The sequence below is a fragment of the Pongo abelii genome, chromosome 9 (genome assembly GCF_028885655.2).
Source record: "Pongo abelii isolate AG06213 chromosome 9, NHGRI_mPonAbe1-v2.0_pri, whole genome shotgun sequence".
NCBI classification, from domain to species: domain Eukaryota; kingdom Metazoa; phylum Chordata; class Mammalia; order Primates; family Hominidae; genus Pongo; species Pongo abelii.
The window spans coordinates 23,865,436-23,890,743 of NC_071994.2; the positions used below are offsets into that span (position 1 = coordinate 23,865,436).

Sequence of the window (25,308 nt, forward strand, 5' to 3'; positions counted from 1 at the left end):
GCTATGTTTTAGGGATGATGAGGGGACGGGCAAGGGAATAGAAGAGGGAGCTCGACTCCCCACTTGAGGGATTGACCCAGTCCCACACAACCAGATGGTGGAGGGCTGATCGGGTCTGTGCCTCCCCTTAGGATTATGGTTTAGGCTTTGGAGGCAAATATTAATAGACCCAGGTTTACATTCAGGCTCCTATCTACTACCTGGGTGAGCTTAAACAAATTCCTTAAATTCCTAAGTCTCAGTTTCTTACTCTGAAAAAGTGGTGATAATAATAATTTTTCATTTGAGAATGTTGTCAGGTTTAAATGAGGCAATACAAATAATGCCCCTATATACACACATGAAGCTCTCAGTGAATTATAACTGTTATTCTTCTTCCGGGAAGTGGCAAAGCGACTGAAGGAAGCATCAGGCCTGGATGGTTTATGCTCCAGGGCTGAACTCCATAAGGTTGAATGTACGACCTCCAGGGTTCTGCGCAATTCTACGATCTCCCCCATCTCTGGTGCTTCTCATAGAGCTGGACTCAATGAAATCATTTACTATAGCCTTTTCTTTCCTAATCCGGTAGGTGGCGATAAGCCTCCGTCATTTTTCTTCATGACGCTTTTACTCTTCCGCCCTGCTATTGGCTGTGTTGTGGGACGAGGCCATGGGGAGTGATTGAAGCAATTCAGACCACGGGGACTCTTTTGGGAAGCCTTAAGCACCCCTCAGGGCACAAACAGGCGATCATCCTCACCCCAGAGGGACTTCCCAAGAGCTCTTCTGACGATGTTTATCCCCGGGGCGGCCAGCTCAGACACAAAATTTATACTTATAATAAAAGGCCTCTGATTTTGTTCCCAGAACAAGGATACATCATCTTGCTAAATCCCAGAGGGAGCACAGCCCTACTGGCTAAGAGGTGAACCCCATCTCCGTGGTAAATCTCATGGTGTTTTCGGAGGCAGCTGCATGCCTCTGTAAATTTTGAGCCTACAGCATGGACATCATCTGGCACTTCTTAGAAATGTAAAATGTCAGGCTCCACCCCAGACCTGTTGAATCAGATGGTGCATTTCAATGATCTCCCCGGGTGAATTGTATAGCCAGGAAAGTTTGAGAAGTCCTGGCCTCCAGGATCTCCGAGGGAAATATTTCCTGTCACCAGCCTATAATTAGTTCTCTTTAGTCCAGTGGAGAATAAATAATAAGCTAACATTGTCAACATGTGTCATATTTACAAAGGACACTATTACTGTATGCCTAAAGGAGATATATAAATAATATCTATCTGTCTATACACACACATATAGTCTTTTTTTTGTTTTTGAGACAGGGTCTTGTCCTGTCACGCAGGCTGGAGTGTAGTGCTGCAATCTCTGCTCATTGCAACCTCTGCCTCTCGGGCTCAAGCAATCCTCCTGCCTCAGCCTCCCGAGTAGCTGGGACTACAGGCACATGTCACTGTATCCGGCTAATTTTTGTATTTTTAGTAGAGATAGGGTTTCATCATGTTGGCCAGGCTGGTCTCGAATTCCTAGCCTCATGTGATCCACCCGCCTTGACCTCCCAAAGTGCTGGGATTACAGGTGTGAGCCAGCCTACGCATATAGTTTTGATGGTTTACCTTTCCAATACCCCTTTAGCTCAATCCCATTTATAGCTGAGAAAACTAGACTTAGAGGTACGCAAATATGCAAGAGGAGAGGTACGCAAATATCCAAGAGGAGAGGTACGCAAATATCCTCAGGTGATTTGCCCAGGTTTGTGAGATGTAAGCACAGGTTTTTGGAATCCACAGTGACTGGATTTCAAAATAGCAATAGAAAGAATAGCCAGCATTTATCCAGTGCTTGCTGTGTACCTATGCCAAATGTCAAATGTATTATTTAACATCATCTTCTTGACAGTTCTAAGCAGAGGATACCATTGTGCTCGCTTCACAAATGAGAACACTGAGGAGCAGAGAAGTCAATGAACTTGCTTAAGTTCACATAGCTGCTAAAAAAAATGACCAATCTAGAATTATCACCCAAGCCAGTATGACTCTGAGCCTGACAGCTTAAACACTACAGCTTAAAGTCTTCCTGAGAAATGTTTGAATTCCTTGTGTACATGTCCTTTTGAAACACTTGCCCACGATTATAATGTACTTTTGAGTACATTATTAGTTTGATCTTTAAATTAGTAGTTATAGCAGGCTTGTTTCTTCCCCAATGTTTATTCCCTTCTCTTACTACCCATATTAGTCTTCTAGGGCAGCTGTCACCAAGTGCCACAAGCTGGGTGGCTGAAAACAATAGAAATTTATTGTCTCCAGTTCAGGTGGCCCGAAGTCTGAAATCAAAGCATCAGCAGGGCCATTCTTCCTCTGAAACCTGTAGGGGAGAAATCCTTCCTTGTCTCTCCCTAGCTTCCAGTGGTTTTCTGGTAGTCTTCGGTGTTCCTTGGCTTGCAGCTGCATTAACTCCAGTCTTTGCTTCCATCTTCATGTGGTGTTTGTCCCTTATGTGTCTGTGTTTTCTCTTCTTTTTTTTTCTACCTCAACCCAAAAGGTACAAAAATAGGTTGTAATTAGGTAAGTTAAGATGAGGTCATACTAGAATAGGGTAGACCTTGTTTACAATATGCTTTTCATTTTTATCCAAGTAACAGAAGTACAGAGTTTGGAGCCATCAGAAGGAATGAAATATTGGCATTTGCAGCAACCTGGATGGAGTTGGAGACCATTGTTCTAAGTCAAGTAACTCAGGAATGGAAACCAAATATCATATGTTCTCACTTATAAGTGGGAGTTAAGCTATGAGGATGCAAAGGTGTAAGAATGATATAATAGACTTTGGGCACTCAGGGGAAGGGAGGGAGAGGGATGAAGAATAAAAGACTGACTACACAGTGGGTACAGTGTACACTGCTCTGGTGATGGGTGCACCAAAATCTCAGAAGTCACCACCAAAGAACTTATCCATGTAACCCAAAACCACCTGTTTCTCCAAAACTACTGAAATAAAATAAAATTGAAAACAAACAAAAAGAAGTACAGAGTTTCAACAGTCAAATGTCACTCCAAGAACTAGGACCACAGTGTTCCCAGCTCTTCCCAAGGCCTGTTCTGCGAGTCACTTTGTATCAGTGCTGTCTGTGCCTCTCTGGTTATAACTTCATTTTCCTAAGTGGCATGATGCTCACTTTCAGTGGTTGTTCATTTTAGGTAAATGGCAAGCCAGTGGGACATATAGGGGCAATTTCTCCCCTCAGGTAGCACAGACCTGATGCAGGTTAGGTGCCTGAGGAGGCTGTGATGAGCAGGTGGTCCTGACATGGGAATGTCCCGCAAGGCCCAGAGGTGGGTCATTCTTGGCACACTGATGGCTCAACAAAGGGCATCACATAGGGACCCATCACTAGGCTTTGCACTCTCACCCTGGCAAGGGAAATGGCTGTGACTCCTCTGTTTTATTCTTAATGTATATGATCCTCAACTTACAGTGGACTTATGTCTTAATAAATCCATCATCAGTCAAAACTATCATATGTCAAAAATGCACCTAACGCCGCTAACACAGCAGATGGTCCCCGACGTTCAATGGTTCCATTTATGCTTTTACCATGTTATGATAGTGCTGGAGTGATGTGCTTTCAGGAGAAATTGTAACCCTATCATGATTTATAAGGAGCTCCTCTACCTACAGTGGGGCTACCTCCCAAAAGACCCATCTCAAAGTTGAGAAATCTTAAGTTGAAGCATCATAAGTCAAGGACTGTCTGTATGCATTTTACTTACATAGAAAGGTTACACAATCCATGTGTACATTATAATACACACCAGGGTCATAGCTACAGGACAGTTTCGGAGTCTGTGATAGCCCCACTTCCTTCACCTGGGTCACCATGGTCTCAGTGTGCCCTTTGTGACATGTGAGCTCTATATGGAAGCAGTCACCAGTGTACCTGTGGCAGAAGGTGGCAGCACCATGGGCTCACCTCCCTCCCATTTCCTCGATCCTTTTCTCTCCTGTGGGTTTCTTTGCTTTCTAGTCTTCTGGCCGTGCTTCCTCATGGTTCTCATTGCTCTCATCCCCCCTGCCCCTCCCTGGGATTACACTTTCCTGTCTCCCACCCCCAGGCCACCTTCCCTCTCAGCTTGACTCCACCTTCCCCGTGATTTCTGATCTTTTCCTCCAGCCTGCCTTTGGGCTTCTCCCTGGACTCTGCATTTCTTTTCACACTCTTTCCTCCTCTCTTTACTTTCTACTTCCAGGCCTTTGCTCACTGGCTCAGTCCTGCTCTGCTGTCCCTCCTCCTGTGGCCCACACCCTGTACCTACGTGGGTGCCACATGGATTTGTGGGAAGCCACCATCCTGCACACGCCACTGTCTACACCAGTTGGACCCTGTTTGTAAAAATCCTGCTCCTTTATTTGTTCAGAAAAGCAGGCTCCTTCCCCCTCCAACTGAAACCCAGCACATGTCCTTTGGCGACAACAGCCTTAGGACCCTCCTGATGTCGGGCCCAGGGGTGCTTTTTCTTCTTATAGGGAAGTATACCAGCCATGTTGGTATAAGGGCCCACTCTGTTCTAGTGTGACCTCATCTTAACTTAGTTAATTACAACCTATTTCTAAATACAATTGGTCACATTCTGAGGTACTCGGGATTAAGACTCCAACATTTATTTGTGGGAGACACCATTCAACTCATAACAATATCTCTTGAACTCCTGGCCTCAAGCAATTCTTCTGCCTTGTGCCTCCCAAAGTGCTGGGATTACAGGCATGAGCCACCATGCTTTGCTCCATAACAATATCTCAAAAGGCAGTACAGTGGCCTGGTGTGTGGGTTCTAGATCCAGAGTGCTGCAGTACAAATCCTGGCTCTGTCGCTGAATGACTTAGAGCAAGTTACTTGGAGTATCTGGGCTTCAGCTTCTTCCTCTATAAATCAAAGGAGAACCTCAGAGGAGCATCATGAATTAATATACATAAAGCACCTAAAACAGTGTTGGAGTAGAAATTGCTTATGCCCCTTCCAAATCCCTTTACCAGCTGGTGCACCCATTCCTAGCCATGGCTGATAACTCACACCAGTGATCTTCTATGGAAAAGGTGGCCCATGGGAGCCGCCCTGTTGGAGATGCCTGAGAGGTTGATCTCCCCTTCCTGGTGTACTGGCCAAGGCTGGACTTTATCTGGGACCACATCCTTGCTTAGCTCTTTCTCCTTGCCTGAACTCTCCTGAGAGTACAGCCTCAGTAAGTCAAGTGCATCTGAATTCCTGCCTCAGGCTCTGCTTACAGGGCACCCGACCTGAGCCAAGTGCTCTGGATGAAAGTATTAGATTGCTGTTACCATTAACATGTTCAGGGAGTGTATTAGTCCCTTCTCACACTGCTAATAAAGACATACCTGAGACTGGGTAATTTATAAAGGAAAGAGGTTTAATTGACTTACAGTTCAACATGGCTGAGAGGCCTCAGGAAACTTGCAACCATTGCAGAAGGGGAAGCAAACATGTCCTTCACATGGTGGGAGCAAGGAGAAGAAGAATGAGCAAAAGGGAGCAAAGCCCCTTATGAAACCATCAGATCTCATGAGAACTCACTCACTGTCATGAGAACAGCAGGGAGGTAATTGCCCCATGATTAAATTACCTCCCACTGAGTCACTCCCATGACACATAGATATTATGGGAACTACAATTCAAGATGAAATTTGAGTAGGGACACAGCCAAACCGTATTGGGGAGCCAGGAATTTACCTCCCAATTTCTCTGCCTTCCCCATGATTTGGTACTGCAATTATATATATATTTTTCTGCCATTTATCTTACAACGCCAAGAATGAAAAGTTTTCCCCGTACACATTCACGGGTTCCTGGGCTGAGACTGTCCATGCACACCCAGGGGAACCTGTCCCTTCATCACCACTGACCACCCCTGAGAGTGTGTGCAGGCCTGAAGCATTTCTTTTTGCCTTACCTCAACTTCTGACTGCTACAGTTTCCTCTGCACTTCACTTCAGCAGCCCACTTCTTAGTGCTTGCTCCTCAGTCATTTGTATGGAGGACGATGTCTGCTTTGTGACAACATGTGGGATTAGTAAATGTTGTTGGCTCAGCCTAACACAGTTCCACCCTATCTGAACTCAGGTTGGCTTGCTACACCTTAGCCCTGTCCCTGTCATCATCATCATCAATCATCACCATCATCATCATCATCATCATAACTGCCCTTAGCAAATGACTAGGATGTACCAAATTGTCCATAGCATATGTAATAATAACAAAGACATTAGTTTTAACCTTCAAAAATACCCTGAAATAAAGAGTGACATCCCTGTTTTATTAGTGAGGAGCAGAAGCTCAGAGAAGTTAGGTTACTTCCCGTGGCCACACAGTTGAGCCAGACTTTGAATGACAGTCATTTGGGGGAGAACTTGAGTGTAATTACTCAAGTTCTTTGTTGGAACTACATTCTCTATAAGCCCCGAAACCATGAGCCATTGATTTTGTCTAGCGAATAGCACTTCTGATAGCTGGTGTTCTAGGCCCTTCCCAGAAATAAGAATTGATGTTTTAACTCCTTGAATCTGTCCTTTCCTTTTTTTTCTCCAACTTGGGCTTAAAGTTTCCTCAAATTGTTTCACTTCTATTTGCCATCTGAAGCTTCCTTACTTTAATCTACTGCACTCCTTCTCCTCCATTCCCCAAGCCCCGGACAAATTCATGCATATTATTTGCCAATTTCTTTCTGTTCCTGAGATTTGTTTCTCTAACATTCACTCAAGTCTATGCCACCCAAGTTCCAATTCATGATAAGATTTGCATTTTCAGACCTATATTTAAATCAAAGTATATGAGATTCTTGTTCATCACAAATATTAAGAAGGGGGTAGTCATGTCAATTGTCATAATTTATCATGATGTTTGGAAATACTTCGTTAATTAAGTTCCCAAACAAAGCCTCCTTCTTTCCCCTTTCCAGGAGCCCATTAATTAGAATTAGATTATTTTGAAATCACGACTTGGTAGCAACCTGTGACAGATATCTGAGTTACTCAACAAATCACAGGGGCTCTGTGAAATTGCATAGGAAAAGCTTTGCAAATGACAATACCCACTAACAAACTCACCATTTCCAACAGTTCTCTGGCACACAGACTTCCGTGACTCAGGGTCTTTGTGAGTGGGTATCAGGCTCTTGATGTTTGATGAAAGATGAATGTCTAACAAATGCAGTGCAAATTCAATGGCAATCAATTGCAAAGTGAAACTGAAAATATTGCAAAAGGTGTAGGATTTCATGAAGTCAAGGGAATTGATATTGGAGGATGGTCTGAACCATTGGCAAAATAGAAATCAGAAGAACCCTTACAAATTGAAGCAGATAAGGATGAGGATGCCTGAACTTCTTTGAGAGAAAATGATTAGAACATCAAATGCTTAAGGGAGTCTCTTGGGCAAAATGAGGAAGCCTTTAAGTATTTTTCAAAAATGACTCTCTTATTTGTTCTCACTGAGAGCGTTAAATATGAAATAAAGAATGCCCTATTGTGCAATCACACAATTTTGTGAAAAAATTATGCTAAAGGAATCAATGCATGATTTATTCTTTATTCTGGAATAGTAATGACCTACAGCTTGTTATTTATAAGTTTAAATCAATTTTTATAACTTTTCACTTCAGGTTTTATTATTTTATTTTATATTTTATATATATATATAGATTTTTTTTTTTGAGACAGGGTCTTGCTGTCACCTAGGCTGGAGTGCAGTGGCATGATCATGGCTTACTCCAGCCTTGACCTCCCATGCTCAGGCCTCCCAAGTAGCTGGGAGCACAGGCGCGTGCACCATGCTTGAATCCCTCCTTCCTTCCTTCCTTCCATCCTTCCTTTCTTTTCTTTCTTTTTTCTAGATGAGGTCTCGTTTTGATGCCCAGGCTGGTTTTGAACTCTTGACCTCAAGGAATCCTCCCACCTTGGCATCCCAAAATGCTGGGATTAAAGGCGTGAGCCACCATGCCCAGACCACTTCAGGTTTTAATATAGAGCCCTAGTAAACCTGGTTTTCTCTATTTTCTATGACATTTTTCTCTCCTTTTAAGTAAGTTCATTCACTGTGGTCAATTACCCCTGGAAATCAAAGCCTGTCTGTATAGGACAGACAGAGTGCCTGCCCACAAGGAGCTTCTGGTGTTATTGGCGAGGTTTTCCAAATGCGCGGGGCACAGGACAGTGACGAGTGAGAGGATTCCCTTCTGACCAGGCTGTAACTACGGTTTAACTGGGGAAAGAGGAGATGGGAAAAGGAAGGAGGAAATAAATGTCTTCTATGTTCAGTCAAGATCTGCAGGATCTGTGGCCTGGTCTGGCCTTGCTTTCTTTGGCTCCCAAGATGACCCTCTCCTTCTACACAAACCCTTTTTCCTGCTGCTGTCAGGAACATGTTGACAAGACTCTTTTGTTGGCTTTCTGAGGGAGCTCATGAAAAGCACGTTGGGAATTCAGCAAAACACCGGGGCTCTAACTGCTCCTGAATGAGACAGAATTAGAAAATGGCTTCAAATTGAAAATTTAATTTTCAATTAGTGTACATTCAGGCAGGAGTGGGAGGGATTAAGGGATGGCAACTTGTTTGGTTAACACGCTTTTTAGAAAACACGTTTGCAAGCTATTAGTTAGCTTCCTCCTTTCCTCCCCCTCCTACCATCCTAAGTGCTCCTTGCTCTGTAATTTGGCAGCCGCTCGCTCGCCGGCCTGCTGCGCTCTCAGTCCCTGACTGACTCAGATGCAGATGGCAGCAGCGGCAGCCACAGGAAGTGGGACGCAGCCTGTGGCCTCCGAGATTGGCTTCTCTGTGTCCTCCTTGCTGTGGACCCCGTGACGCCACAGGTGAACTTGCCACCTTAAAAGACGCATGTCCTTCTGATGGCTTTAAAAAACACATTTGGAAAAGAAAAAAACAATTTCTTTCTCCAGCATATTTGGCCATATTATGAGGCTCGCCATTGGGCAAATATATTCAGTGCAACGTCTAAATTTGGGATTTGCAGTGAGTGGGCTTGAAGGTGGGAAGAATGAATGCTGTAGGAATGGAGTATGAAGTTGGATATAGGGGATGGTAGAGGCACAGGTCAGGGATACGGATGGCTTTATCTGTTCTCTGGTGCCCTCTTTCTCATCTTTAGATAGGTGTCGTCCACTTCTCTCCCTTTCCCCTTTCCCTAATTCACAAATACTTATCCGGCCCTGAGTGTTCCAAGCAACCACAGCCCATTCCCCTTGGTTAGTCCTGCTTTCTCTTGGTACTTTGCTACCTGTGATGAGTTTTCTGTGGAGTCAGTGTCTCTAAAGTGCAGCCTCAATTAACACGTGCACGCGTAACATGGTGTGTTTACAAGTCCTGTAACTGGAAATCATTAATTCAGTCAGCAGAGCAATAACTTCATTAGGAACTTCCTTCTGTCATTAGTAGGCAAGAGAAAGTGTGCCACTGTGATTAAACATGCCATTTCAGACGTGGCAGGCAAGACTGCTATCTGCTTGGCAGGCGTTTTTCATCTTTTCATCTTCCTTCCAACTCTTCTCAGATACAGCATAGCTGGCTGCAAATGTTGGAAGCCAGCATTTCATTCTATAACAGGCATGGCCACTGGCTCTGCTGATCTGTCACTAGGGTTTTCCTGACTCCTTCTTCGACCTTGGCTCACATCCCAGCCCCAAGCTCCTGGCGACATCTGCTCCCTACAGATTGGCCTGAACAAATTCCAACTGCCTTTACTTAAGGCTCTCTCTCTCTTAGTGAGTGCAACCCTAGGCTAATTTCTACAACCCCTTCTCAAAAGCATCAGTGTCCTCAGCCGCCACTAGTGAAATCCTTCCCAAGGTTAAACTCCTCTCCAGAGAAGCGATCACCACACACTGCTTCTTCATTAGCCGTATCGTGCTAATGAGCGACTCTTGTTAATCCCTTCTCTGCCATCCAGGCTGTAGCCTTCCAGCCAGTTTCCAAGAAGTGTTGAATTTAATTGAAGAAACGATGAGACTGGCTCAAATGCTAACACAAGCTTCCAGACTGAAAAAAAAGGAGAATAGGAAGGAGTTTTGAAAACAAACTCCTGCTAGACAAATACCAGTGAATCTTGACAGCTCAGGTGCAATTAATTGACTTTGAGAAATGAAACTGAAAGCTAGGATTTTCAGGCTTGAAGGGTCCTAGAAGTCTTGTAATCCCATCCTTTTATTTAAAAAAAAAAAGTGGGGGGTGGGGGGGGAAATTCTGATTTAAAGCAGCTAGAGGACCTGCTCAAGTGTCTAACAAGGGAGTGGTAGAGAAAGGTGTCTAGCCCAAAGCCTGGGACTGTTCCTCTTCCCTGTGATATTCAGTATACACACAGCCCTTCTCTTTTTTCCTGTTGTAAAAGCAGTTGAGGTTTTTGGTGATGGTGTCAATGCTCATCTACTTACATTTTTCTTTTTCTCTCTTTTTTTTTTTGGGACGGAGTTTCACTCTTGTTTCCCAGGCTGGAGTGCAATGGTGCAATCTCGGCTCACTGCAACCTCTGACTCCCAGGTTGAAGCGATTCTCTCACCTCAGCCTCCCGAGTAGCTGGGATTACAGGCACCCGCCACCACGCCCAGCTAATTTTTGTATTTTTAGTAGAGATGGGGTTTCACCATGTTTGCCAGGCTGGTCTCCAACTCCTGACCTCAGGTGATCCACCTGCCTTGGCCTCCCAAAGTGCTGGGATTACAGGCATGAGCCACCAGGCCTGGCCTACTTCAATTTTCAAGGATGTCAGTATGCTTCTCCCCAAAATTTAGGGACGTATCAGTCAGAACTCTTTTGGTTGAAAGAGATGAAAATACAATTTGTCAGAAAGGAGAATTTATCAGCTTACAGTCTCTAAGGGAGGTTGGGTAACAATCATAGAAATCTGGGATGCAGGACAAACTAGAACAAGCTCTGGAATATCACCAGCTCTTTCTTTGTTTTCCACTGTGTCTCCTGCATTCTTTCTCACTGAAGACTGCTGTTTTTTCTTTTTTCTTTTGTTCTATTTTTCATATGGAGGGGAATAATTGCTATCGACAGTGCTAAGTTTTACATCTTACAGCTCCTACCATTGAAGAGGACTTAATCACATATATATAGTCTCAATCCTTAGAAAGTGTTTGGTTGGCTGGGGGTGGTAGGAGGAGCTGGCTTTATGTATTTCAACTTACTTGATCCTTATAACAACCCTAGGAGTTTAGTACAATTAACAACATTTTGGTTTTGTAGATGGAGATAATAACACAGATAGGTAAATTTGCTTGCCCGATGCCACACAGGTAGAAAGTAGCAGACTGGGATCTAGACCTGGGCCATCTGGATTTTGGATATTGCATTAAATCATCATGCTAATCTGTGTCTTAAGTGGCCAGACATTATTATGTATGACAATGAGTTTTGGAAGAACCTCTTCTACTTCCTTAAATACTTTACCTACCTGTTGAATAATGATGTTGGTTGATTTAATTCAAAGTATCCATATTCCCCTTAAAATAGAAATAACCCTGGGAACAATATCCTATAATTTTTATTAGTAAGATACCCTCAAATTCAACTAACATTACTTAAATCCCTATTTTATTTATTTATAGAGAGAGGGTCTTGCTGTCACCCAGGCTGGAGCACAGTGGCATGATCATAGCTCACTGCAACGTTGAATTCCCAGGCCTAAGAGTTCTTTCTGCCTCAGCCTCTTGAGTAGCTGAGGCTGCAGGTGTGTGCCACCATGCCTGGATAATTTAAAAATATATGTTTTGTAGAGATGGGGTTTCACCATGCTGCCCAGGGTGGTCTCGAACTCCTGGGCTCAAGTGATCCTCCCACCATGGCCTCTCTAAGTGGTGAGGTTGCAGGCATGGGCCACCGCATCTGGACTTAAGTGCTTATTTTACATGCTACATTAGTACCATGAAGCGGATGGGATAATCTTCAGTTTACAGATGAGGAAACTAAGACTTGGCAAGGTTAAGCGACTTGCCAAGGTCAAGCGACTTGCCAAGGTCACACAGAAATAAAGCAGGCAAGCCAGGATTTGCACAGGCCTGCCTTTCTCTGAGCTTAGCACTCTCTAGAATACTGTGCTTGTCAATGAAATGAATCTGTCCCGTGCTTTCTGGTTTGCAGAGCTGATTGTATTAGGGAAGGAAGGTGGAAAGTAAGAGGAGAAAAAGAAATTGTGTCCTTCAGGTTTACTGTAAAAGTGAGATTCCTTAAAAGATCTAAGGGGATTGATGTATGAAGAAAAGAGGATGAATGTGAGGGGCTATTCCAGAAAATTCCAATTTTCTCACTTTACTGCTCAGAGAGAATGGAAACATTCATTGACATGAATAGAAGGCTCCAGCAATTAGGGTGTTAATATTCTGTGTGGTCATAATTATGTTGTAACTACCAATTATGGGAAAACTCATCATTTGACTGTAATGTAATTACATTAAATAGCACCAGTCATGTCGGTGCAAAGACTGGGGCAACCTCTGATTATCCACTGTACCCAGACACCTCAGCCTGGATCAGGAATAATTGGTGTAATGTGGTTTTGCATTTCAGGGTTGGCCTCTGTGTTCCTCAGAAAATCTTTTCTTGCTTTCTGATCCTCCCTTGTGCAAGTGATTCAGCTGCGTTTGTGACCTGGAAGCTGATGAGAGTTTAACATCCCCAATCTAGGTGTGTCTTAGTATTTCCCGGAGCAAGAAAGGAATTGAGAGGAAAGCATCTCTTACAGTTGGTGAGCCCTCTGAGGACCAAGACTGTCTTTCTTTCTTTCTCTCTCTCTTTCTTTCTTTCTTTTTCTTTCTTTTGTCTCTCTCTCCTTCCTTCCTTCCTTTCTTTTCTTTCTTTCTTTCTTTCTTTCTTTCTTTCTTTCTTTCTTTCTTTCTTTCTTTCTTTCTTTCTTTCTTTCTTTCTCTCTCTCTCTCTCTTTCTTTCTTTCTCTCTCTCTCTCTCTCTTTCTTTCTTTCTGAGACAGGGTCTTACTCTGTCACCCAGGCTGGAGTGCAGTGGCACAATCTCAGCTCATTGCAACCTCTGCCTCCCAGGTTCAAGTGATCCTCCAGCCTCAGCCTCCCAGGTAGCTTGGACTACAGGCATGCACCACCATGCCTGGCTAATTTTTGTATTTGTTTAGTAAAGACAGGGTTTCACCATGTTGGCCAGGCTGGTCTCAACTCCCAACCTCACGTGATCCACCTGCCTCGACCTCCCAAAGTTTTGGGATTACAGGCATGAGCCACTGAGCCCAGTCTAGTTTGGTTACTTTTCAAAAATTCTTTTTTTTCCCCTGCAAATCCCATTCTTCTCAATCCAAATCCCATTCTTTTCAACATTGGGAGTGTGCCTTCAAGGATTAGTTTTTGTGGGTGTCTATGTTGGAGGTTATACATTTACTTTTTTGAAAGCCAATCACTTGTGAAGTTGATCTCAATGAACATCCTTGGGGAAAACCTACATCTTAGAAGGACAAAGGGAGGTGCAATGAGGTGAAGAGGCTCAAAGGTATGAGAAAGAAAAAAAAAAAAGGTCTCATTTTTCTTCTTTCTTTGATGCTTGGATTTGGCAGTGATCTGATTTAAACATTAGGGGACAGCAGCAGATGGTGTGATTTATATTCATATATAAAATGCTTTCCCAAGTGATTTGAAGGCCCTGATGGATTTTAAACATTGTAATAGCTGTGATTGTTTTGTTGTATTTTATAGACACATTGTATTTTGGTCATTCCTGATTGATTTCTTCTCAATTCTAAAAGCAGCAGTGGTAAGGATAGGCATCTTCCATTTAAGAGACAGGGAAAGCAGGATGGAGGAAATGATTAAAAAATAGATTTACCCTGGGAGACGTCAGCGCAGGTCACTGCATCATGAACTGGGAGTGAACAGAGACCCTGAGAGCCCAGCCTGATGGAATTTAGTTCATTCTCAACAGAAAACAGATACGATTACAGTGGAGGTCAATAACCGAGTTGCACCAGCTGTGGGATTTGTAGCTTCCTGCTGACTGACGGGCCTCACCTTTCCAGATGAATTTTCTTTGCTTATATTAAGTCTCTGCAGAGAGGATTTTATTGCTCTCTGTGGAGTTAGAGAAGTTAGGCTTTTCAGTTTGGACCTTATGATTCTAAGTGAAAGAGCAACTGGCCTTCTTAATTAATATCTAGAAGAAAGAGCTATTATTTTGGAGAAATCCTCAAGCTATTTCAAAGAGAGGTAAAATCAGGATACTGTGAGGTGCCTCATCTTCCACAGGGAGAAGCTGAGGAGGATGGCACTGAGCTGGAACCTGGAGGTGAGAGCATTTTAGGAAACTGACTCATAAACATGACCCCAGTGGATGTGCTTCTGGCAATGCTGCAGTCCCTGGAATAAGCAAATATCTAAATAATGGCACGAAGTTTTCAGAGTTAGCAATCCCTCCTCTATATTTTGATCTTAATTGTTGACTACCTAACTTAAAACATTTTATTGTCTACTTTTATCCCCAATGTGATTAATGCTTATGATAAAATTCAGAAAGTCACAGAGGAGTCATTATCCTGTTTCTCTGTTGCACCGACCTCGACATCTTGCCTGTGTCCCATGTTTCTCCCACATGCCTATAGATTGGTGTGTCCATTTCACACCGATTCAAGAAATGGAAACTGAACAGCTAGAGAAAACCTTCCCTAGCACTGAAACCAGTGGTGAATTTGGTAAATGCCTTGCAGAAGATATAGAAGAGGGACAAGCATTTAAAAGATCTAGAAACACTGATGGTTGAATTATGCATTGTGTTTCAGAGCAAGAATGCTTGGACAGTGATTGGAAAAGGAGGTAAGAATATTAAGGCTTTCTATACAGACTACAGAGCCAGGGTTCTAGCCCCAGAGGGCAATGGCCCCAAGTGCATGCTGAGTATCAGTGCTGATATTGAAACAATTGGAGAAATTCTGAAGAAAATCATCCCTACCTTGGAAGAGTACCACCATTATAAAGGAAGCAACTTTGATTGCGAGTTGAGGCTGTTGACTCATCAGAGTCTGGCAGGAGGAATTATTGAGGTCAAAGATGCTAAAATCAAAGAGCTTCAAGGGAACACTCAAACAACAATCAAGCTTTTCCAGGAATGCTGTCCTCATTCCACTGACAAAGTTGTTGTTATTGGAGAAAGACTATGGAGTTGTAGAGTGCATAAAATCATCCTTGATCTTATATCTGAGTCTCCTACAGAGGATGTGCACAGCCTTATAATCCCAATTTTCATGATGTAACCTATTACATTACATGATGTAACATCATTATATTATGGTGGTTTTACAATGATGTCTGATGACCACCATGGATGCCTGGTGGGGTTTCCCAGGCAGGGAAGAGGTGGTTTTGACAGAATATCTACCAGTCAGGGTGGGTGTTCCATGTGGCCATCTGGAAGAGATTATGATGACATGAGTCCTTGTTGAGGACCACCTCCTCCTTCTTTTCGACAAGGTGCCTGGGGTGGTAGCAAGGCTGAGAATCTTCCTCTTTCTCCACTACCACCACAGAGGGTAAGAGACATAAGGGCCTATGACAGAAGAGGAAGACCTGGAGATGGTTACATGGCATGGCTGGCTTCAGTGCTGATGAAACTTGGGACTCTGCAATAGATACATGGAGCGCATCAGAATGGCAGATGGCTTATGAACCATAGAGTGGCTCCAGATATAATTATTCCTATGCAGCGGACAGTGGCTCATATGGTGGACCTATTATTACTACACAAGGTACTATTCCCAAATATTTGATTGGATCTATTATTGGCAAAGGTGGTCAGTGAATCAAACAAATCCATCATGAGTTGGAGCTTCAACTAAAGTTGATGAGCCTTTAGAAGGAGGTGAAGGTCAGATCATTATCATTATAGGAACATAGGACCAGATATAGAAGGCACAGTATTTGCTGCAGAACAGTATGAAGCAATTTTCTGGAAAGTTTTTACTAATGCTAGTGAAGGACTGAAGGAGTCCTGCATCTTTTTTTTTTTTTTTTTTTTTTTTTTTTTAATTTGCTTCTGTTTAAAAAGCCATCATGCCTCTGCTTCACAGGTGTTTTGCATTTGAGGTGTAGTGAAACCTTTGCTGTTCACCAGGTGTAAGGTTTTAGTTCCTTACAAACCGGGTTGGGGGTGTAGGGAAGGGCTTGCAAAAACTAATGTTGAAATTTTGAAACAGCAGTAGAATGAGCGGATTTTTTTTTGTGTTCATTGTTACTGGTTTAAAAAAATGTTCCCCCATGTAATTTTTGTGAACACCTTACTTTGTGGTCACTGTAACATTTGAGGGGTGAGACAGGGAGGAAGAGTAACTGTAGGCCACATGTCCCTGGCATCTGTTCAGAGCAGTGTGCAGAATGTAAGGCTCTTTTGTAAGAAATGTTTTACAATTTTTAAGATAAATTTAGATAAACCTAAAATAGTCACAGAGGATGTAAAATAAAAGTGAAAGCCTCCCTTCTTACCCCTCACCCCTCCATCATACCCTTTAAAACTAACAACTGTGAATCGTTTGTTAACCCTATACGATCATTTTAAATAAAAAATAAGCCTGTGTGTGCATGTGTGTATGTGTGTGTGTCTAAATCATATTCTTTATATATTTCTACAGCTTGTTTTTTAAAAAAATTAACACTACAGGCCGGGCGCGGTGGCTCACACCTGTAATCCCAGCACTTTGGGAGGCCAAGGCGGGTGGATCACAAGGTCAGGCGATCGAGACCATCCTGGCTAACACGGTGAAACCCCGTCTCTACTAAAAATACAAAAAATTAGCCGGGTGTGGTGGCGGGCGCCTGTAGTCCCAGCTACTCGGGAGGCTGAGGCAGGAGAATGGTGTGAACCCAGGAGGTGGAGCTTGCAGTGAGCCGAGATAGTGCCACTGCAGTCCGGCCTGGGCGAAAGAGCAAGACTCCATCTCCAAAAAAAAAAAAAAAAAAAAAAAAATTAACACTACATATCAGGCATTGCTCTATATCATTAACTATAGACTTAAATGGTTTATTTTAAAAATATTACAAATTATTACAGTGCATAAATATACTATTATTTACTTCCATCCATTATTGATGAACATCTGGGTGGTGGTCAGGATTTTTTTCTTTATCCATTTAAAAAACTGTTGTCATTGCAAACAATGCTACTCTTCACACTGTTTGTGCCAGTTCATCTTAGATACCTGAAGACCGGAGCTGGAAGTATCTTCAGAGGTCAGCAAGTTCAATTTCTTCTATTTGCAGGTGAGAAAATTGAGGTCAGACAAAGAAGAAAGTTATTTGCTCAGGATTATATATTCTGTTATGGTTTCACCATGTATATGACCCTGATCTCTTGACTCCAGAATCTTCTGTGTGTTGGAATTTAAATATAAGTGACTATTGAATATTCCTTGAAATAAGTAGTCTGCAGGCTGGGTTTTCCATTCTTCCATTATGTAGTTTTCTGTTGGGGCTGCTGCATATAGATGTGTATGTTGTGCACTGCGTAAAAACACTCAGACTAATAAGAGGTGAACGAGGGCTGAAATGGAAGGTTTGCTTCATTTGTTAAGCTCTGAATCTGGTCTTGATGCTACATCTGAGTGGAATTTCCCAGACTGGGCACCTTTCTCAAAATTACCCAAAGGCACCATGCAGGCTAGCAGAGGTCCTCATTTCTGGGATTTGACTTTAAAACAGTAATGCAGCTTGTTGTGTCTTATGCAACGCTATTAGTTCTAGTGGACACAGAATTCCACTGTTGTTCACACTTTCTTGTCTAGTCTTCCTGATGACTGACAGTTCACATTTGATAGATAACTGGGTGGGATTAGGGCTACAGGATATGGTCACAGGTGGGTTAAATTTAACAGCCAAGTGTGGCTGACAGAGAGGTCTCTCATGGGCAGAAGATGTTATTTACTCTTTTGTGGTTTGATACTCAGCTTTCTGGAGCCAATGATGTTCTCCCTGCCTTGTGAAGCAGGGACACAAGGGGCCCTGCTTTTTCAGTTGGAGGGGCCCCCTTTTCAGATAATTGGTAGCTTGGAGCTCTGCATTTCTCATGACCTATTTTCCCTTGTATTCCCCACTCTGCTCCTAAGTATTGTAGGTTCCCTCTTCAGCTGCTGGTCAACAGACTCATCTTGCATGACAACTGTTCAGCTAAAGACAATTTGCCGCAACAGCTCCAGAAAAGTTATTTCACTTTTTAAACAGATTCCTGTTTTTGTTATAATTACTTTTTTTTTTTTTTGAGTCAGGGTCTCACTCTGTTACCCAGGCTAGAGTGCAGTGGTGTGATTTTGGCTCATTGCAGCCTCAAACTCCTGGGCTCAAGCCATCTTTGCACCTCTGCCTCCTGAGTACCTGGGACTACAGGTGCATGGCACCATGGCAGGCTACTTTTGTTTGCTTATTCATTAGTTTTGTAGAGATGGGGTCTCACTGTGTTGTCCAGGCTGGTCTCAAACTCCTGGACTCAAGTGATCCTCCTATCTCGGGCTCCCAAAGTACTGAGATTACAGGTGTGAGTCACTTTTCCAGGCCGGTGTGATGACTTTTTAAAACAAAAACACACTCAGATAAAATGAACTCAAAACACACTAAATATAAATGTTACAAAGAAGAGTGAGATTCCAGGATTCCATCTGTAGGCATTTACTGGACCCAACAGTTTCTAGTCAGAGACTATATGGGACTTTTTGACTTGCACATCATTCTGAATGACCTCCCATTTTTTCATATTTAACGACTTTTTAAAAAGAGCAGTTTTAGGTACAAAGTAAAACTGAGAGGATGGTACAGAGATTTCCCATATACTCCCTGTCCACAACATGCATAGCCTCTCCCATTATCAACATCCCCAACTAGAGTGGTACATTTGTTACAATTCACGGACCTACATTGACACATCATATTCACCCAAAGTCCATAATTTACATTATGGTTCACTCTTGGTGTTGTACATTCTACAGGATTGGGCAAGTTTATGAAGACATGCATTTATTTACCATAATAGTTTCATACAGAATAGTTTCACCACTCTAAAATGTCTTTGTGCATCACCTATTCATCTCTCTCTCCTCTAAACCCTAGCAACCACTGATCCTTTTATTTTTTTTAAACTTTATTTTTTCTTGAAAAAAAACAAAAACCGGGATACATGTGCAGAACTTGCAGATTTGTTACATAGGTATACATGTGTCATGGTGGTTTGCTGCACCTATTGACCTGTCCTCTATGTTCTCTCCCCTCACCCCCAACCCGCAACCAGCCCTGGTGTGTGTTGTTCCTCTCTCTGTGTCCATGTACTCTCAAGGCAACCACTAATCTTAATTTTTTTTAATTGATGTAAAATATACATGTATAATTTACTTTTGTTACCATCTTTAAGTGCACAGATCAGTGGCAATAAATACCTTTATGTTCTTCTCCCCCTCTTCACTTTCTTCTCCCCCATCCCCTTCTTGGCCTCTGGTAACCACCAGTCTATTCTCTATCTTTATGAGATCCACTTTTTTAGCTCCCACATATTATTGAGAACATGCAATATTTGTCTTTCTGTTCCTGGCTTATTTTGTTTAAAATAATAGACTTCATTTCCATCCATGTTGCTGCAAATGACAGGATTTCATTCTTTTTTATGGCTGAATAATATTCCATAGTATATACACACCACATTTTCTTTATCCATTTATCTGTTGATGGGCACTTAGGATGATTCCATATTGTGGCTATTGTGAATAGTGTTGCAATAAACATAGGAGTACAGATATCTCTTTGATATATTGATTGCCTTTCTTTTGAATGTATGCCCAGTAGTGTCATTCCTGGGTCATACAGTAATTCTATTTTTAGTTTTTTGAGGAACTTTTATTCTGTTGTTCATAGTAGCTATACTAATTTACATTCCCACCAACAGTGTTTGAGGGTTTCCCTTTCTGCACATCCTCATCAGCATTTGTTACTTTTGTCATTTTTTTTTTTGAGACAGAGTCTTACTCTGTCACTCAGGCTGAAGTGCAGTGGCACAATCTCAGCTCACTGCAATCTCCACCTCCCAGGTTCAAGTGATTCTATTCTTGTGCCTCAGCCTCCCCACTAGCTGGGATTACAGGTGCCCACCACCATGCTGGGCTAATTTTTGTATTTTTGGTAGAAATGGGGTTTCACCATGTTGGCTAGGCTGGTCTCAAACTCCTGGCCTCAAGAGATCCACTTGCCTCAGCCTCCCAAAGTGCTGGGATTAGACACATAAGCCACTGTGCCCAGCTCTGTTTTTGTCTTTTTATACAAGCCATTTTGACTGGAGTGAGATGGTATCTCATTGTGGTTTTGATTTACATTTCTCTGATGATAACTGATGTTGAACATTTTTCATATACCTATTGGTCATTTATGTCTTCTTTGAGAAGTGTCTGTTCAGATCTTTTGCCCATTTTTAAATGGATTTTTTTTTTTTTTTGCTATTGAGTTGGTTGTATTCCTTATATATTCTGGTTATTGATCCCTTGTCAGATGGATAGTTTGCTAGTATCTTATCCAAGTCTGTGGGTTGTCTCTTCACTTTGTTGATTGTTTCCTTTGCTGTGCAGAATAATTTTATCTTAATGCAATCCCAATTGTCTATTTTTGCTTTGGTTGTCAACCACTGACAGTCTCCATAATTTTGCCCTTTCCAGAATGTCATGTAGTTGGAATCATACAGTATATAACATTTTCATATTGCCTTTTTTTCACTTAGTAGTATACATTTATGTTTCTTCCATGTCTTTTTATGGCTTGATAGTTTATTTCTTTTTAGCACTGAGTAATATTTCACTGTCAGGATGTACCAGAGTTTGTTTATCCACTCACCTTTTGAAGGACATCTTGGTTGCTTCCAAGTTTGGGCAATTATAAATAAAGCTGCTGTAAACATTTTTGTGTAGATTTGTGTGTGGACGAAAGTCTTTAACTTCTTTGGGTAAGTACCAATGAGTGCCCTAAAATGTTTTGCTTTGCATTCATAGGCCCAGTGAGAGGAAGTGGGGGCAGTATCAACTAAAACTCTTCAATGTGTTAGGTAGGAGCATTATTTCCCCATGTTTGGAAATCCCCTTGCATTTGGACTTTTTTTTAACCTAAATATATGCTTCTGTGTAATAATTTTAAGTACAACTCAGTGAAGCAAATGGTGTAGAAAGGAGAATGCATCTTTCCCAGAATGGGCTCCCTCTCACCCGCCTCCACCCACCTCTCCCTGCTCTTCATCCTGTATGGTGTAAAATAAACTTTGATTGTACCATAGTTCATGAACTGACTGGATTTAGTTTTAATACTCATAAAACTTGGTTTCACCATTCAATTGAGATATTATTCTGTCTTTGCAAATTGTTTGAGTATCATTGTGTTCGAGTATCATTGGTCATGGTGAAATACATCCTATTTTTTCCATTAAAATTAATGAAAATATTGTTTCTTAGTGACTTTTCATGTAGTAGCAGTATTTTCAGGAGTGAATTAGAGCCACTAAGTGAGGGATGGGCATACTGAATGATGGCTGTTGAGGTCAGGGGCCATAGATTTTCATTGCCCTATTGATAGCACCGTGTACGATCATGTAGTAGGCCCTTAGTAAAACTTCGTAGAATGAAAAAGCAAATCCTCTTTATGTAACTGCAAGTTGGGGATGTGTGTTTTCAAGTAGACGCTGCAGGGATCATATAACAAAACTTCTCATTTTCTTTTAACTTTTTTTTATTATTATACTTTAAGTTCTAGGGTACATGTGCACAACGTGCAGGCTCGATACATAGGTATACCTGTGCCATACTGGCCCACTGCACCCATTAACCCATCATTTACATTAAGTATTTCTCCCAGTGCTATCCCTCTCCCCATGACAGGCCCCAGTGTATGATGTTCCCCACCCTGTGTCCAAGTGTTCTCATTGTTCAATTCCCACCTATGAGTGAGAACATGTGGTGTTTGGTTTTCTGTCCTTGTGATAGTTTGCTCAGAATGATGGTTTCCAGCTACATCCATGTCCCTGCAAAGGACATGAACTTATCCTTTTTTATGGCTGCATAGTATTCCATGGTGTATATGTGCCACATTTTCTTAATCCAGTCTATCATTGATGGACATTTGGGTTGGTTCCAAGTCTTTGCTATTGTGAATAGTGTTGCAATAAACATACGTGTGCGTGTGTCTTTATAGCATCATGATTTATAATCCTTTGGGTATATATCCAGTAATGGGATGGCTGGGTCAAATGGTATTTCTAGCTCTAGATCCTTGAGGAATCACCACACTGTCTTCCATAATGGTTGAACTAGTTTACACTCCCACCAACAGAGTAATAGCATTCCCATTTCTCTACATCCTCTCCAGCATCTGTTGTTTGCTGACTTTTTAATGATTGCCATTCTAACTGGTGTGAGATGGTATCTCATTGTGGTTTTGATTTGCATTTCTCTGATGACCAGTGATGATGAATATTTTTTCATGTGTCCGTTGGCTGCATAGATGTCTTCTTTTGAGAAGTGTCTGTTCATATCCTTTGCCCACCTTTTGATGGGGTTGTTTGTTTTTTTTCTTGTAAATTTGTTTAAGTTCTTCATAGATTCTGGATATTAGCCCTTTGTCAGATGGGTGGATTGCAAAAATTTTCTTCTATTCTGTAGGTTGCTGTTCACTCTGATGGTAGTTTCTTTTGCTGTGCAGAAGCTCTTTAGTTTAATTAGATCCCATTTGTCAATTTTGGCTTTTGTTGCCATTGTTTTCGGTGTTTTAGTCATGAAGTCCTTGCCCATGCTTATGTCCTGAGTGATATTGCCTAGGTTTTCTTCTAGGGTTTTCATGGTTTTAGGCCTAACATTTAAGTCTTTAATCCATCTTGAATTAATTTTTGTATAAAGTGTAAGGAAGGGATCCAGTTTCAGCTTTCTACATATGGCTAGCCAGTTTTCCCAGCACCATGTATCAAATAGGGAATCATTTCCCCATTTCTTGTTTTTGTCAGGTTTGTCAAAGATCAGATGGTTGTAGATGTGTGGTGTTATTTCTGAGGCCTCTGGTCTGTTCCATTGGTCTATATCTCTGTTTTGGTATCAGTACCATGCTGTTTTGGTTACTGTAGCCTTGTAGTATAGTTTGAAGTCAGGTAGCATGATATCTCCAGCTTTGTTCTTTTGGCTTAGGATTGACTTGGCGATGCGGGCTCTTTTTGGTTCCATATGAACTTTAAAGTAGTTTTTTCCAATTCTGTGAAGAAAGTCATTGGTAGCTTGATGGGGATGGCATTGAATCTATAAATTTCCTTGGGCAGTACGGCCATTTTCACAATATTGATTCTTCCTATCCATGATCATGGAATATTCTTCCATTTGTTTGTGTCCTCTTTTATTTCACTGAGCAGTGGTTTGTAGTTCTCCTTGAAGAGGGCCTTCACATCCCTTGTAAGCTGGATTCCTAGGTATTTTATTCTCTTTGTAGCAATTGTGAATGGGAGTTCACTCATGATTTGGCTCTCTGTTTGTCTGTTATTGGTATATAGGAATGCTTGTGATTTTTGCACATAGATTTTGTATCCTGAGCCTTTGCTGAAGTTGCTTATCAGCCTAAGAAGCAAAATCTGTCATGTTCAAAATGGGTTTGGCTTTGGGAATTTCTTTGTCTGAGTGAGTCAGAAGCAACTGAGCAATCCTGTCAAAAATGAAGTTTAGAAATGCATACATATGATTTGCAATGGAATAAGTTAATACTGCTTTACGGTTTGATCAGGATTCTTGGGAAACAATGAGCATTGGGTGCCCAGATGGGTTACTTAGTGAGGCAGGTTAAAGAAAGAAATATTGGAGTGATTGTAGAGAAAGAGGAGGGAAGAAGGCATGAGGAAAGGAGAAGAGCCTTCAGGAGGAACTGGTCAAGGCTGTCAGGAGCACTACTATGAAAAACTGGAAAGCTGTGGAGCATGAGAAGGAAAAAAGCATGGAGTAGGGTTGGTATCTGCTCAGGAACAAAATGGGCCAATGTGGGAGATCTCTGAGGAAAAGGGAGGGAAGGGGCCAGAGAGCATTAAGTTGTGGATATTTCGGGGAGGCCGTGGCGAGGCGACTCAGCCTGAACAGGTGGTGGGGTCTGGGGTTTGCTTTTCCAATGACAAAGAGACGTGGAGAGAGAGGGAGATAGATACATATATAGATATATGGATAGAGAAATAGAGACATACAGAGAGGCAAAGACAGGTGAGAGATACACAGACTGAGAAAGAAAAAGAGAAAGAGACAAAATGAGGGGAAGTGGAGGGAGGAAGAGAGAGAGAGAGAACAGAAACACAAATTGAAGACTGAGGCAAAGAGACACAGAGAGAGTTAGAGAGTATCCGAGTTGCTCTGAAGAGAGGAAGATGTGATGGAACCAGGAAATGAAGCCTATTCACAACCAGACTGGAACAAGAGCCCTGACAAGACATCATCTGCTAAAGAGAAGCATGCCCTAGTTGCCTGTTGGCCCTTGGATTCTGCACACTGCAGGTTTCAAACTCTCATTCTCCAACTGACCGACTGCATAGACCTCAGGCTAAGGAGACACGAGTCACTGAGGCACTCAAAAGACATAAAGATGTGAGAGACAAGGGAACTAGGGGTTTGGTCATAAGAGGGAAGTGCACAAGCCAGCCAGCCAGCAAACCTTTTTTTCTTTGATGGAGGTGGCAGGAAGGTCACCACTTTAAAAATACCCCCAGAGCCCTGTGTAACTAAGTTTTTTGAAAAAAACAAAAAAGAAAAAAGAAAAAAAGAAAAGAAAAATAAATCAAAACCTATTATTAAGGTAGACAAAAGGGTTCCTTCTTTCTGGGTGTAGGTGGGGTTGGGGATCTTCTTGTTAGATTTTGGGAGTTCAGGTTTCTTTTGCTTCGCTTGCTATACTATTTGCTCTCTTTTGCTGTCTCTGTAAAGTGACAAGTCAGAAACATTACCAGGGATAATTCAGTGCTTTACTTCATTAAAATGTGGCAGGGCTTAATGTGATGGGAGACCCTGCTACTCCCAGTTTCAGTGAGTGGGTGAGATGTCCCACCACAACTCTCCTGCCGGGTGAGTCCATGAGCTTTTCCTATCCTAGCTGCAGACAGAGCTGCACTGAGACTGCGGACAGTGGCAGCAATCCCCTCATCAAATGGTCATGAAGAAGTGTGTCTTCCATTGCCTCACTTCTTATATCAGGGGAAGAATGGTGGATGTTTGTAGGAACAAGCCATTTGTAGTTTTGTGAAAGTGTGCACCTTCAATTTGAAAGC

At 42.1% G+C, this 25,308-nt stretch overlaps 1 protein-coding gene across 1 annotated transcript; it reads left to right on the forward strand.

Moving 5' to 3' along the window:
- The first annotated feature begins 1,679 nt into the window (after positions 1–1,679).
- Positions 1,680–16,599, forward strand: LOC100441947 (heterogeneous nuclear ribonucleoprotein K-like). The gene is made up of 3 exons (XM_054525480.1): positions 1,680–1,717; positions 8,726–8,876; positions 14,813–16,599. The coding sequence occupies exons 1-3, from the start codon at positions 1,680–1,682 to the stop codon at positions 15,281–15,283; spliced, it is 660 nt and encodes a 219-aa protein (XP_054381455.1). The 3' UTR covers positions 15,284–16,599.
- The last annotated feature ends 8,709 nt before the right edge of the window (positions 16,600–25,308 follow it).

Coding starts and splice junctions, on each gene's coding strand:
- LOC100441947 (XM_054525480.1), top strand. CDS start 1,680: ATGCAAGAGGAGAGGTACGCAAATATCCAAGAGGAGAG. Junction 1,718..8,725: donor GCAAATATCCAAGAGGAGAG/GTACGCAAATAT, acceptor GTAATTTGGCAG/CCGCTCGCTCGCCGGCCTGC. Junction 8,877..14,812: donor TGGACCCCGTGACGCCACAG/GTGAACTTGCCA, acceptor ATTGTGTTTCAG/AGCAAGAATGCTTGGACAGT.